General features: G+C 39.7%; 1 protein-coding gene across 3 annotated transcripts in view; it reads left to right on the top strand.

The window, feature by feature from the left end:
• The window catches only part of LOC145412251 (death-associated protein kinase dapk-1-like), a 58,661-nt gene that overhangs the window by 32,782 nt on the left and 10,950 nt on the right, over nucleotides 1-14,929 (top strand). For 2 of the 3 annotated variants that reach the window (XM_080282196.1, XM_080282194.1), the window contains 4 exons: nucleotides 659-745; nucleotides 7,728-7,886; nucleotides 12,204-12,351; nucleotides 13,940-14,034. In XM_080282196.1, the coding sequence (XP_080138322.1) occupies nucleotides 659-745; nucleotides 7,728-7,886; nucleotides 12,204-12,351; nucleotides 13,940-14,034 (489 nt within the window). The remainder of the gene's footprint in view (nucleotides 1-658; nucleotides 746-7,727; nucleotides 7,887-12,203; nucleotides 12,352-13,939; nucleotides 14,035-14,929) is intronic. The other variant, XM_080282195.1, reaches the window with a different exon arrangement.

Below are 14,929 nucleotides of genomic sequence, written 5' to 3'. Positions count from 1 at the left end.
GAAAAAAAAAAAAAATTATATATATATATATATATATATATATAACTCCCCCTTCAGAGCTTAGAAGGCCCAAGGCTAGACTGCTGTAGTCTAGAACCTTTAAATCATAGGAAACCAGTCTATTCATCAGCTGTGTCAGGTGGTTGGAAAGAGTGATTCTCAGAAACAGTGCTTATAAACACACCTGTCAAAGATAAAAGCTAAACACTAAGCTTCTTTGAAATTGCCAAACAGTTTTTCATATATGATAATATTCCCTGTACTTTAAGGGAACACATTGGTTTAGTTGGCAAATTGGTAATGTAGTATTGAATTTTAGTGTGCATTATCAAATCCTTTATTCTTTTAATTGTAGTACTGGCTGTGTAATGTACACAGGTGATTTTGATAATGTTTAAAACAGTGTACACTCTGATTGAAAAGATATTTTTCACAGAATAATTTATATAGCTCAGAATCAAGGAATGACATTGAATTTGAATTTATCCTCAGAGAACAACCTGCACTGTTAATACTGTTGAATTTAATATCATACTCCATTAACAGTCTGAGCACGGATTTCACTTGGGGTCTTGAGTTTGTTGTTTTGCCCCTCTCCCTGCACCCCCCTGGAGAGAGCCTGGTGGCAGGGTGTGAGTGAGTGTGTGGTATGTCGCAGGGATGGAGCGGGGCCAGTGTGGCGTATGCTGTGGGCGCAGCGGTAAGCGGTGATGGCTATACAATCCTGCAGCCAGACGCGTGCGAGGTGACTCCTCCATCTCTCCTCCCTTGCTGCCACTCTCCCATCTACCCACCCACCTTGCACACCCTCTTTTCCCCATCCTCTTACATAGCTTTGTCTCTCCAGTTTTCTGTTTTTCTGTAGCTGTTTTTCCAAATTTCTCCCCCCCTCCCTTTTCTGTAGCTGTATCTCTTACATTCTCTCTCCTTCCTCCATAGTTGTGTTTCTCATTCTTTCTATTCTTTCTCTTCCTTTCCTTCATAACTGTTCAACTCTTATTTTCTCTTCTCACTACCATGCTCCTGCTTATCCACACTCCTTGCAGACTCCCTTTCCTCCAGTCTCCTTCATTGTTGATCATTTTCCCATACTTGATTTATCCTTTTCTTAAAGTGACTTTCCATCTCGCCTTCATACCTGTCCACCTTGTAGACCCATCTCCTTGGTAGGTGTTCCTCTTCAATTTTCTCTCCCCATATTGCAAGGTAACTCATCTCTCGTAGCTATCTTCCTTGAAGACCGTGTACTTCCATAATTTCCATTGCTGTTCCCTTCCCATTTTTTCTTCTTGTGTTTAAGGTGAATCCCCATCTCTTCTCCTTTGCTGCTACATTCCTACCTATCTACCTACTAATCTTGCAGACTCTTTTTCCCACCTACCTGCCCACCCACTGTGCAGACCCTTTTTTTTCCCACCCGCCCACATTGCAGACCTTCTTTTTTTTCCCACCTGCCCCCCCACCCACCTTCCAGACCCTCTTTTTCCCTAATGGCCTCCATAATCATGCTTCTTCTGCTTTCTTTCCCCTCTTTTTTCCATTTTGGCATTTGTCATCATGCTTATGTACAGTACTTGCTCTTTTCTTGATTATTGCTGTGCTTTTCTGTAATCTTTTTGTTTTGACAGTTGATTTTTTTCATTCTCTTTGCTATCGTGTCTCCCTCCATACATTTTCATTGTATCTGTATTGTATGATCACACATTCATGAAAGCTAAGATAACATACAGGTAATTTAAAGCAGTTTATTTCGTTTTGCCTAATTTGTGGGTTTGAGGCCCATAAAATTAACTTTGACTTTTTTTTTTCTTTTTTTTTTCTTTCCAAGTGATTTCTGGTTGGATCAGCCTCAACAAAAACTTTTTGTACATGAGCCTGTTGTGCTTTGAAGTTTATTGAGATGGTCCACATAGTAGCCATAATGTACAGTTCTGTGTTCACAAATTGATAATGTCAAATGTTTCTATGTTTTCAAGCCATTCCTGTCTGTGGTGACTCACTGGTCCATCCACTGGCCTACATTATGGCAACTCTTCCTCTTTCAGTCTGACATACTGTTCCTTACTTCTTCCATGGCCTTGTTATTCTAGACTGTCTTGGGTTGAGGTGCTGTTTTGGAAATGAGTGTAGTGGTGGGTGTTACAGTTCTTCAAAGGTGTTAGATGGTTCTGTTTTGGCATGATGGTTTTGAAATTTTAATACAATTTGGTCTTTTGTCTGTTAGCATATTATGCCATTTATAATGAGTGATTGCTGCAGTGCTGGGAGTTCAGTTGCTTAGTTGTGTATATTTACATACACATTTCCCTGAAGGAAGGATGTTGGACTACAGGAGAAGGACATCTTTAACTTTTTGTTCGCTGGATTCGTGTTCAGATGATTGCTGAGGGCCACAATAACAACAACAATAATGTAGTGCTAGAGTTGTAAAAGATTTATGAAAGGTTTCTTTATACACCAACAGATGTGGAACATGAGCTCTCCAGTAATTCAAAAAATATCTTGATATGAGATCTGAAATAGTTTGTTTTATTTAACATTATCATTCTAAGGTGTTTTCCTACCAGAGGGTGAGAGTAGGGTTGGATCCAGAAACAAGGAAGGAGAAAGGATGAAAGTAGTAAACTATCAGCAGCATGGCCAGTGAAATGGGTCACCCAGTTGTTTACACACCATTCAAATCCCTGGATATTGTCACCACCTCACCAACCAAACTGTCTGTGCATTTTTCATTATATGTACTTGCTTTGATAGGGTCTGCCTATTTACTTTCAAAGTAAAATGGTGATACTAATCTTTGTCCATGTTCACCTCAGTACATACTTCAACCAACTCACTCCTCTCTCCATTCCTTAGCCTTTTCAACTTTCATGTTGGAAAATAGGTGTCAGACCTTTTCTTTGTGCTGTTTAATACAGTACTTATTTCAGCCAACCATCTCAGTACTTTGTCAATTCCCTTGCCTCATCAGCTTATACTGCACTTTACATCCTCACAGAGTTATTTACCATACGCATCTACCCTCTTGTTAACCAACCATGCCTCTTCCCACCTTCAAACTCATATGCATCCTTTTCATCACTTTCAACATTTGTTCTCTCCGTGTGACCATACCATCTAAGCACACACTGTGTGCTATTGGTTTTCATACTCCACATCTATTACAGATCACTGTTTCTTATCCTGTTGACTTTGTGCATTCCACACAGATTCCTTACTAGCCCCATTTCCACTAACCCTTTCACACTCATGATAAATCAGTTTTCTTACACACGTGTTAATGTTGGCATTAACACTTGTTTATGCAATCCTCTTGCAACCTTCACACTGAGACCTCTATAGCACCAGCCACCTTTCTTCCCTGTGTCTCTCTAATGTCCACTTCTTTGCACAATCTACCTTTCCACTATCTGCCTTACTGCAAATATATGATCCTCATATCCCTTATGACTTGCTGAAACTATCCTGGTCATCAGTCTCCTGACTGATATCCTCCTCACCTCTTATGATATTTTTCTTCTATATACCTTTCGTGTAATGTTCAGCAGTCTTATTTACATTATTATTTGGACTAACTTTGGTCACCTTTACCTTTGTGTGGAGGCACAGTCACATCTGTCTTCCACTGGTACATCTCCACTCTTGCAGGCCGTGTGCTTGAAAAGTATTATCATAAAAGACATACAAACTTTGAATTAACAGCAACTGTTGTGTAAGCACATGAGTGAGACTAAGGCCAGGGCTGAGACAAACATGAACATTTACGTACCCCAGAATATAATTTCCCGCCCTGACTAATGAGACAGCATTCAGAGCACATAATTTTCACGCTTCTGACTTAGAGCAGCTGGAAGCAAACTGGTGAATTCAAGTGTCAAATAGTATGTTTACAAGTGTAGTCACACATCATTATTTAAATGAGCTTGCAAGTATACGTATATCGTACCTTTCAGTGCAGCGTATCGTACCTTTCAGTGCAGATCACCTTCTGTGGAAGGGCAGTGACTTGCACCTTGTCTGGTCATCAGTTGCCAGTCATTTTCTTTTGGTGGTGGTGGTAATGGTGGTAATAATGATGATGGCCCATCATTCCTTCTGTGGAAAAGTCAAACCATTTGCATCTGATGGTAATGGTGATGGTGGTGGTGGTTGTGGTAGTGGTACAGAATTAGTGATTTGTGGTGGTAGCCTTTCTGTCACTCTGCAACTGAATATCAGAGTAGGAAGTTTTGCGTCTTTACAGCAAAACTTTATAGTAAGCAAGGTTGGTGATCAGTATTAATGTGCTTTAAAAGTACATTAATATGAGATCTGTGCATCTATACATCGTCGTGCTCTGTTAGAAGGGTATCGGTCCAGAGCTAGACTTTGTTGCCCAGACATTAACTGCATGGGTAACCAGTCACAATTCCTACAGTGGCATTATGTTGGCTATAAACTTCTACCACACGTTGAACTCTCTTAACGTTGATGGGCCATGTCCACGTTGAGTTATTTTACTGACTAAACTACCAGGTTTCAGTTTATTGCTTGTATAGTTACCACCCAGTGCAGTGAAAGGCTTTCTGGAGTACAGGAAACCATTTGGCTTGTCACATAAAGAGTCATCTGAATGATAGCACTACATTGAATGAGTGAATGATGGCTGTCCACCTACCACTATTAATTTAAGGTATAGACATTTTTTTTATTTTTTAATAGATGTTAATTGATATAAATTGCATAAATGTGCCATCATACATACTTTTTTCATCCTTTATGTCCTCCCATACTCTTCCTCATTGTCTTCTACAGCTTTATCTTCATTGAAGCCATCCACTATGTTCTGTTTTTCATTGTTTTTCATTTTGTGTATTCCGTCCTTTCTTCTACTCTCTAATTCTCTTTCCCTTCTGTAACTCTCCCGTCTCACCCATTCTGTGTGGCCAGCTTTGTCCCCACACAGCACATAGTTTGTCTCACTGTTTCTTGTTTCCTGTTGCTGCTGCCAGTGTTTGCTAAGCTGATTTATTTTTCATGCCTTGCGTGCTACCATCCCCCACCCCTCTGTCCTGTCTGTCTTTTACACACATTTCATCCATAAAGAGTGTTGGATGTAAGGAGAGTTGAAGATATAAATGTGGTGACAAGGTCACCAAACAATTGGATTTCAGCAGCGGATAATGATTTTACTTTTTTTTTTTTTTTTTTTTTTTTTTTTTTTTTGGCTGTAATTTAAGTTGTGCTAATGTTGACAAGATAAATTCATGTATAAAGCTGACCAAAGTAATGATAGTAAAAATGCAAGTTGATACATGAGTATTTTCATCTCCTTCAGATTTCAACAACTGCATTCTTACTTTAGCAGCACATACTGTACTGATGCTCACATTTTATGCTGTACTGTACACTGTATTGTAAGAAGTTAATGCATGCAGTACGCACATAATTTTTGTTACACTTATCTCCACATTTCCTCCACATGGCCATAAAATTTTTGCATAGCAATCCAAAACATTACTTAAACATAATAGGTAGAAGTGTGGATGTAGGAGTGTAGTTTATTGTACAGTATTTTATTATCAGTACAGTATACTGAAAGAGCAGGCTGAGGCTTATTTTGAGGTTATATATAATTATATTTTGGTTTAGTGGGTTCAGTATGATTAGACTCATTCAGAATCAGTGTGTTATTTTAATGTAGCAAGCAAAGCAAGTAAAGAAGGGCTCAGTGTAATGAAGCAGAATATTTCAATGTTCACTGTTAGAAACTTCATGGTTAGTGAGCTTGGTGTTAGTAGGTGTCATAATTGTAGTAAGGTAGTGTTGTTTATTTTAGTTTTCACAGCTGAGAGTAATTAAGCATACAGGATTATGTTAACTGTCTTCCTTCCTCAAGCACGCTGTCCACTCCATCAGCTACCCTCTGGCTTCATGTCGCTGCAGCCTTTTGTTATTATTATTACTATTATTATTATTATTTCTATTTTTTTTTTTTTTTTTCAGTCCATCATACACTTGAAGGATATTAATTTTTCAGGGAATGAATGGACTAGAATTTTCAGTATGTGACCAGATATACCAACGACCTTTACTGTGTAGTGGATTAGTTCTGATGTTACTGTGTCTACTGTAAGAATATATTGTAACTATGTTGTATCCCATACTGTAGTTTTATACTGGTTTATTTTCTTAGGTAATTGGTACACTGTATATATTATATATACACCTGTATATGAAATGACTAGAGTATGCTGCCATAATGGTTGCTTGTTACTGAAATTTAGCTTAAGTAATATTTCCCAAGACTGCATATTTGCATCCAAGTGTTCTGTATGCTTTTTTGTCTGTTCTTTTTATATTTACATTCCCTGTACCATCATAGTGTCTTGTTCTCCCTGAATTATAAGTAGTTTATGTCAGATATAATGAAATTGCCTTGTGTCTTCCGTACAGTAGGACATATTTTATTTTTGCGCCACTTATCTGAGTTTTTGTTCTTGGATCCCATGTGATTACGTAATTATCATCTTGACTGCTTGCTCAGTCCGATTATTTGTTTGCCTTTATTCAGTGACAAGAAAAGTACAGTAGTTATTACCATATACAGCTTGTTATATTAGATGATCTGAAAAAAAATCCCATTTTGTCATTTTCCATTCTGACTAAATTGTAGAATGTATGTTCCCCTAGAAAAAAGACTGGTTGTCTTGGGTGTTTAGTCTGATAGACAGTCCCACCCATTCATATTCACAATAGAAACATTCTTCGTAATGTGAATCCTGCACTGCTGTTAGAGTACATTGGAGAACAGCATTGCCAAAATCTCCATAACTGAGAATCCGTTCCACTTAACTTTCATGATGGTCTGTGAGACAGGATCAGATTAAACCGATTTACAGAAAACTGTCAGTTAGAGTCAGTATTTTTATTTATTTAATTTTTTTTTTTACTCTCCAGCTCAGTCTGTGACAGCCTGGTTGTTGCTTTGGTACCGTTTTTTCTTCTTGAGTGAACTATCCTTTTTGTGTATGATTTCAAGTGTGCAAATGTTTGTGCAAAATATTATGCTTGATGATAGATGTAACTTTTGTTACTCAAATCTTGAGTGTTGCAGTAGTTCTGAGGGGAAAAATCCTGAGTATTTCTTAACAGTTAGGAAAAAAATAAAAATGAATAGCTGTTGTCTGAAGTTCAGTTTGCAGCTAGTGCACTGCTTTAAATGAAATGGAAATAATGGATGTGCAGCTTCTGTATCACTTGTATATATAGTTAATCCCTTCTTTATAACTTAATGTTATGGCATATGTATTCTGCAGAACCTCAGGTGATCATTACATGCTTTCTGTAAGTGAAATAGTGTCCTGTAAAATATAGTGCACTTTTCCACCTTGCAGATTTTCTCGACGATGTCCAAAGATAATTGTCAGTACTACTGTATATTCCTATTGACTTTAACTTGGCTTAAAACTGCCCTCTTTCCACCTTGAATGCTCAGTTGTACTAGAATAGGGTGTTAGTTGCAAAGAAGTGCTATGGATACAGTGTAGAGACATAGTATTGTCTTATTCTGTCATTCAGTTATGTGAAATAAGTCACAAAAGGATGGAAATATAGGCCAAGTTAAAGTGAAAGAACTATAGTGCAACCAGCATGGCTTTGTATCTGTTCCCCAAATCACACTGCATCAGGCACAAGTACTGTCATTATTCTGAGATGACTAAAGTGGTCACTTTATCTTGTGGCAGGGTGTACCACGAGTGACGGGATTCCTTGGTGCTGTGGTGGCAACGCTAGCAGAGTGGCGGGCATCACTGGGAGAATTCCCAGTGGTATCATGGCCACAGTTCGTTGATGTGATGCACCAGCAGGTCAACCCACTGGCTGGTGAAGAGCATCTCAGGGAGGTATGGCTTCATCATTCACTTTGTTTTATTTGGGATTGTCTTCATGAATTTTGTTGTTTAATAAATACTTGTGTTTTAGTTAAATGCATTTTGCCAGGTACAGTAGAATGTCAGTTTAATGCGAGATTGGTTCCACGAGAGGCTGCCATAAATCAGTTTCATGCCAAGCCAATATGTTGTTTTAATGAAGTAAAATTGTTTGGTACATGAGAGAAACACAAAATAGTAAATATGCTTTTGTTAACTAATAATTACATAAAGTATACATCATCATCATCATCATCATCATCCAGACCATATTTCCCACTCTAGGGCAAGGTGAGGAGTAGCAATGTCCAGACAGCCCAAATTTGCCCAGTCCAATGGGCCACGGTTCCATTCACTCATCGTTCAAGACCCCAGAATCCTGGCTGTATGGGATACTCCAAAAACATTCATCACGTTCTGTAGCTTCACGTAAATGTTTCCGATAGAGTCAATCTAGACACTGCCATGTTACAAAGGGGTTCCAAATCCCTGATCATGCACTTCTCCTCACAACATTCATCCAGCCAGCTCGATCTGTTGTCAGTTCCTTAGCCTTACCGACTTCCAAACCTCTCTTCCTGACACGCTCATCCACCATATCTCTTCACTTTCTCCTTGGCCTACCTCACTTCCTCCCTCCTTCAAATTCGCTCAGATATACCTTTTTCACCACTGTTGTTATCCATTCTCTCCACACGACCATACCATCTCAGTACACTCTCTTCGATTCTGGTGTCCACCAGCTTTCTCACTCCACATCTTTCATGAATCATTATTTCGTATCCTATCTACCCTTTGTACTATACATACTTTCCTCAGCAGTCCCATCTCTAATGCTCTTACTCTTGACTTTTCATTTTCAAGCCACACCATAATCTCACATCCACATGGCACAAACACTCAGTCTTGTAAGTTTCGTGCAGCTACAACACTCAAGCCACTGTTTCTTATCAGAGGCTTTCATTGCACCAGTTACTTTTCTTCCTTGTGTCACTCTACTTTCCACTTCTTTTGCATATTTTCCTCGCTTTTCTATCATTGTACCCAAATGTTTGAACTCAGTACAGTACTAGGGAAATGTTCCTCGGTGTTTGTCATCTTCCCGTGCCCGGGCGGGTAATACAGTAGTACTGGACACAGAACATCAGTACTAGAGAAGAACTCTTCGGACTTGGCCCAGTTTGTGCGGCCGATCCGTACTAGCCCAACAAATCCATACTACAGTAATGAATTATTCCATTTTTTTGCCGACTGTATTGGACGAGAATAGTACTGGACAAATGCGTACTGGACGCGAGGGTACTGTATGTATATACAGTATATAAATATATATATATATATATATATATATATCGTATATAGTATATATGTGGGCTGTGGGTAGGATTCTCCCCCTTCTGTCAACAGGCAGCTGGGCATTTTTACCTTACATTCACTAGTGGCGTGCGGTCTGTTAGACACCGAGTGGCCATGCGGAAACACAACTCACGATGTCCAGGAAACTTTCAACATTCGGTAGAGAGGCAGACAGCTGCTGTTACCGAACATGTACTTGTGGCTTGTGGTCTGTATTCGATGATGGTGGCAGTTGGAAAAGACTTAGCCCAGTGGCCATGTAGCATTGGACATTCGCTGGGGATGCGTAAGGACATTTTGACACCGCTTGCGGGTTACAGTCATGTTACTTGGGTGCTGGAGGTTCGTTGGTAGTAATTGGACGAGCGTTCGGCTTTGACCATTCAGCACAGGGGCAGATGGACATTTTAGTTTTGATTGTGGGTTATGGACTACTTCCCACTCTCTACTCGAGCCCAGTGGCCACGAGACTGAATGTTTGAACATGTTGGCTGGCCAGCCGAAGTTCTTGAGGACTTTTATGTCCGGATAATGGCAAGTAAATTTGGATAATGGTTTAATAGAGCCAAGGTCCAGCATTGGGCTAATGAACACGTCTGGGTACTGAATGTCCAGATAAATGAGGGACAACTGTACTCCGACATTGACAAAGCAAAATTTTTCTAAATTTTTCTGGGCTTTTTTCAAATTTTTCTTATCTTTATCTAAGGATCATCTAGGTTGGATATGCCCTTGGAATTGGATGTACCTGCCTGCACTATTCATCTATACTTCTGTGCATTTTCGTTGAGTAAAACAATAACCCATATCATTTTAAGTGTTCACTTAATGATGATGTACTTATTTCTAACATTTTCAAAGGTCCCTCCCAATACTCCGAAAAAAACAATAGTCCGAATGACCCTCGGTCCCCTGCTATTCAGATTACAGGACTTATACTATATATATATATATATATATATATATATATATACATATACACACGCACATACTGTATGTACAGTATAGTTAGATGCCATAATCCCGTAAGGAGTGGCTGTTTGTCTTTGAGTTAGTGGTTTTATGGGGAGGGGCACTAACCCTTCATCAACCCACTTGTTAACATGTAAAAACACGTGTGGGATGGTTACCTGTATGTGGTTACACCCAGCATTGTGCATGGTTTCCTGGCTTACAGGAAACCATTAGGCATGTCACTTAATGTACAGCCACCTGAAAAGGAAAGAAGAGAAATAAAAAGTGACAGGAAAGATGTGAAAACAAGAAGAAAGGTAGGCAGACAGACAGAGAATGATAAAGGTGAAAGAAAAAGTAGGCAGTACAACATCAAGTGAGTGAATGATGGTCACCACCACCTGTATCTATGTATGTATTAGTCACTTTGTTCCTGTCACCAATATTGAAGACTTGTGCCTTACACTTGTGTCACTGGTCATTATTGCTTCATGGTCATATGTAACTGAGACACAGATAAGGAATGAAGGCTAATGACAGGGCCAGAATCACATGGGCATAGGGCGGTTGAAGAAAGAGGAGAGAATGGAAGAGTTGTGCAGAACTCTGTCACTCTCACATGCTGCAATCTTATGCAGCATTTATAAGTGTCCCTCCCCCCTCTTCCCTTAATCTGACCAGTGATACGTCAGACTTTTTCAGACTTTTTCCAGTTTTGGATTAATTTGGTCTTTCTATTATAAATTTCTGCTTGGTAATCACACATCTCCCTAACAGGTGATTGTTTGAGCTTCTCTTGGAATACAGGTATTCCCAGGTTAATTAGTGAGTTAGCTAAAATTGATTTGATATAATGGTTAGATATAATGTGCACCTTTTTCTTATTTATCTGTCAGATTCTTTTTACATTATGATTTGCCCTTTTATGTTCTGGGCCGCACATGCGCCACACTGAAGGGATTAGCATGTTTTCCCCCTCTGAGAGGAGCGAGTAACCCATTCAAACCCTTTGACGATAGGGATTAGGGCTTGCAGTTGTTCCCATGGACGAATTCCCAGCAAGCACAAGCCGACATCTTGCCATGATTATGTCTCTGCCCTTTGTACACACTGCCCGTCGCTCCTACCAATTGAAAGATTTAGTGAAGCCTTTGGACTGGCACCCTTGGATTCCTTGCCTCCTTTTATTGGGAATGGGTGCCTCCAGCTGAGGGAAGGAGAATCAGTATGGGGTAACTAACATTAGCCAGGGAAGTGCAACTTGGAGCTTTGTTAATAATGACTGTATAAGAGTAGGTTTCGTCATGCAAGTGTTTAAGACCCAGTGAATCGATTAATATGCATTGTGATAACCACATAAACAGCCAATATGGGTTAACTGAAGGTTAGTGCCCCTTCCCATCAAACAACTAACTCAAAGACATGCTGGCCACCCTATGCGGGGTTTAGGCATCTCTCTATTGATTGATTGATTGTTCCCTGGGGTACATTCTGAGCGTTTCCCAGACTTAGTAATATTTGCCTAACGTGGAAAAGTTTGGCAAATGGAAGTGTAATTTGCCAGTGTTTTAAACTCGAAAAGGCAAGAGTTTGGTATCCCTCTTGTACTAGGTAACTGGCTACGTGACTGTGTGTGTGTGTGTGTGTTTCATGTGGTGTATTTTGCGTCATTACCATCAGCTCCATAACACTAAGGGTGTTATAATCTATTATTCTGGACTGTTTTTACCCACCCCAATGTTTTGTTTTGAAAGGCAGTTGGATAAATTATTGGAATGGAGAAATAAGTGATAGAAGAAGGGAGCTTGAAGTGGAATGAGAGAAGAGGGAGAAAGGACAGTAGAGAAGTGATGAAGATAGTAAAGAACATACAGACAGTCAGCTGGTGAAAGAGTTACATTAGTACTGATATAAGGGTATAAAGGCTTGACGTAAGAGATATACAGAATGAGAGGGGTTTGAACTGTACCATATTTTCAGGTGGTACAGCAGCTTCAGTTGATGGGTGAAGTAGTGTACCTGAAGGCAGAGGCACAAGACCTGGTGGTAGTTGACCCAGCCTGGCTGACCCACCACCAGATTGGCCATCTCCTCTCCACTCAGTATGCTGCACATGCCAGAGTCACAGGTATGATATGTTCTGCACCTTCATGTGCAGGGTGCCACATAAGTCAACTTAAAATGAACTGCATGGTTATCAGCTACCATTGCTCACTGTAGCTTATTTTTTATGGACATATAAACCTGTATGTCCATGATTATAGCATGATAATATTGTTACAGAATGAACCTGGACAGAGTTCATTTTGTATTTGTTTGTTTTTACACTTCATTACTACTGTATATCATCTGAAGAATTATGAGCAGAAGAAGTCTGTATTCACCTAGTATTTTGGCCATTAACTGATGCTGGACTGATTTTTTGTAAGATAGCTTTCCTCTTCATGTCTTTATTTATTTTTTTATTCTATCTATCTATAGCCCGACGCCCTAATCCCGCAAAGGGTGGCCGCAGACAAAACGCCTCCAAGTCACTCTGTCACCCACCATTTGACTACCCCCCCCAACTCACCCCCCCCTCCCTCTTATACCTCTCAACTCCATCCCTCCACCTCATCCTCGGTCTACCCCTCCTTCTCCCTCCCTCCACCTCACCTACATACACCCTCTTAGTCAGTCTTTCATTCTCCATCCTCTCCACATGTCCAAACCACCTCAGTGTATTTCTCCTAATCTTTTCAACCACATCCACATCTACCCCACAACGTTCCTTCACTTCTTCATTCGTCAACCTGTCCCTCAACGTCACTCCACATGCTCCTCTCAAGTAACTCATTTCCACTGCTCTCACTCTTGACTTGTTCCCTTCTTGCAAGGTCCACGCCTCGCTTCCATACGTCAGGGTAGGGATCACAATACCATCATGCAGTGACTTCTTAACTTCCATACTCACCTCCCTATTTCTCATCACTGCTTTCAGTGTACCAACAACCTTCCTTCCCTGCTGTACCCTTTCATTTACTTCATCCCCCAAAGTTCCATCCTTACTCATCACACTACCCAAGTACTTGAATGCACTCACATTCTCCATATCCTCACCATCCAACCTCACTGCACACTCTGTGACTTCATTCCTCTCAAACACCATAACTTTACTTTTGTTTACATTAACTTTCAGCTTCCTCCTCCTACACACTGTCCCAAATTCATTACCAACGTAAATTGTGCCTAATTTGAGACTTGCAGCTTGGCATTTGCAAACCTTCATTGTGCCTTATATGAGGTCTACAGTTTGGCAAAGGTTAATGAGAACAAAGTGTGAGAAAGATTACAGTATTATTTGTTAATTTATATTGAAGTACAGTATAAGTTGTCAGTGAGCAGAACATATTAATACCAGTTATTAAATCCACCTGATTGTTAGCTGTAACAGTTGTCCATCCAGCATGACCATAGATATCAAAGTTGACCTCTTACTGATTATGTACTAAAAATAGTTCAGTGTTAACCCATTGGGTTGAAGTTGCTTATCTCAGCTGCATGGAGATAACAAGAATACAAGCTAAGGGGTGAAACTAAGGTACCATGTTATCTAGAAGTAAATTTGATAAGTTTTTACAGAGAAAATATAAGTAAATAAACAAATAAATAAATATTTATTTATCAGTCTGTCTATCAATATCTGTATAAAACAAGAACAACTGGTACCCATACAGGTTGCTACACGGTGGATGACTTCCAGATGAGTTTCCCCGAATGTGATGCCTTGGACCTCCTTCAGGTGTTAGAGGCACTGCACCTCTGCACACAGGTAGTGTACTTACTTGCTAAAGCCCCAACCCTCCACCTCACTTATATTGTATTTTATTTTTATTTATTTATTTATTTTTTTACAGTACGTACAGAAATATTACCTATTAAATTCCATCGCCAACTGGCAAGCTGACTTGCCAGTTCTCCCTAAATTACAGTACCAGTACCAGATGTGTGGAAATAAGTTGTGATATTTTTGAGTACACCGCTGGCATTTACAGGTCCTCCCCAACTTATGAATGGTCAGCTAACAAATTTTTACACTTACGAAATTGTACTTTCAGTAAAATAATAAATAAACTACATGGAATGACATGATATGTTCAAGATTCTATTATAAAATAGGCTTTGTATTAATGATTTTGTCCAACTGTAGGCTGATGTAAGTGTTCTAAACATGTTTAAAAGGCTTGGTAGGCTTGGCTAGGCTTTGATATTTGGTTGGTTAGGTGTATTAAATGCATTTTCGACTTATGAAAAAATCAAATTACGAGTAGTTTCAGGGAACGTAATCCATTTGTAAGTGGGGGAGGACCTGTACTGTAATGAGGACTGATTGTAAGTCACTCTTTCAACTTTGCATCGCTGTCGAATGTAATGTAGATGAGGTATTGTGTAGAGGATTATATTCTGCCGTTAAACCATATTTAAAGGTATTTTATGAAGTTGGTAATGAAGTAGCATTTTCCTTAGCAGCCGTGGCTCAGTGGGTTGTAGTGCTCTGACCGAAGTTTCGGAGGTTCGAGTCCACCCAAATGTCCTAGGTAGATATCAGGAAGGACTTTCGGTCATAAAGTGCTACACGTTCCAGAACCAAAGGACTCTGCCCATGGGCAACGCCTTAGCCCATATCGAAAAAGGGGACGCGGCATTTAAAAATATATATATACCTG

Source organism: Coenobita brevimanus, chromosome 92 (genome assembly GCF_032717465.1).
Source record: "Coenobita brevimanus isolate Jiangsu-jjx chromosome 92, ASM3271746v2, whole genome shotgun sequence".
NCBI lineage: Eukaryota > Metazoa > Arthropoda > Malacostraca > Decapoda > Coenobitidae > Coenobita > Coenobita brevimanus.
The sequence above is the reverse complement of the archived record's forward strand: the minus strand, read 5'-3'. Positions and strand labels throughout refer to the sequence as shown.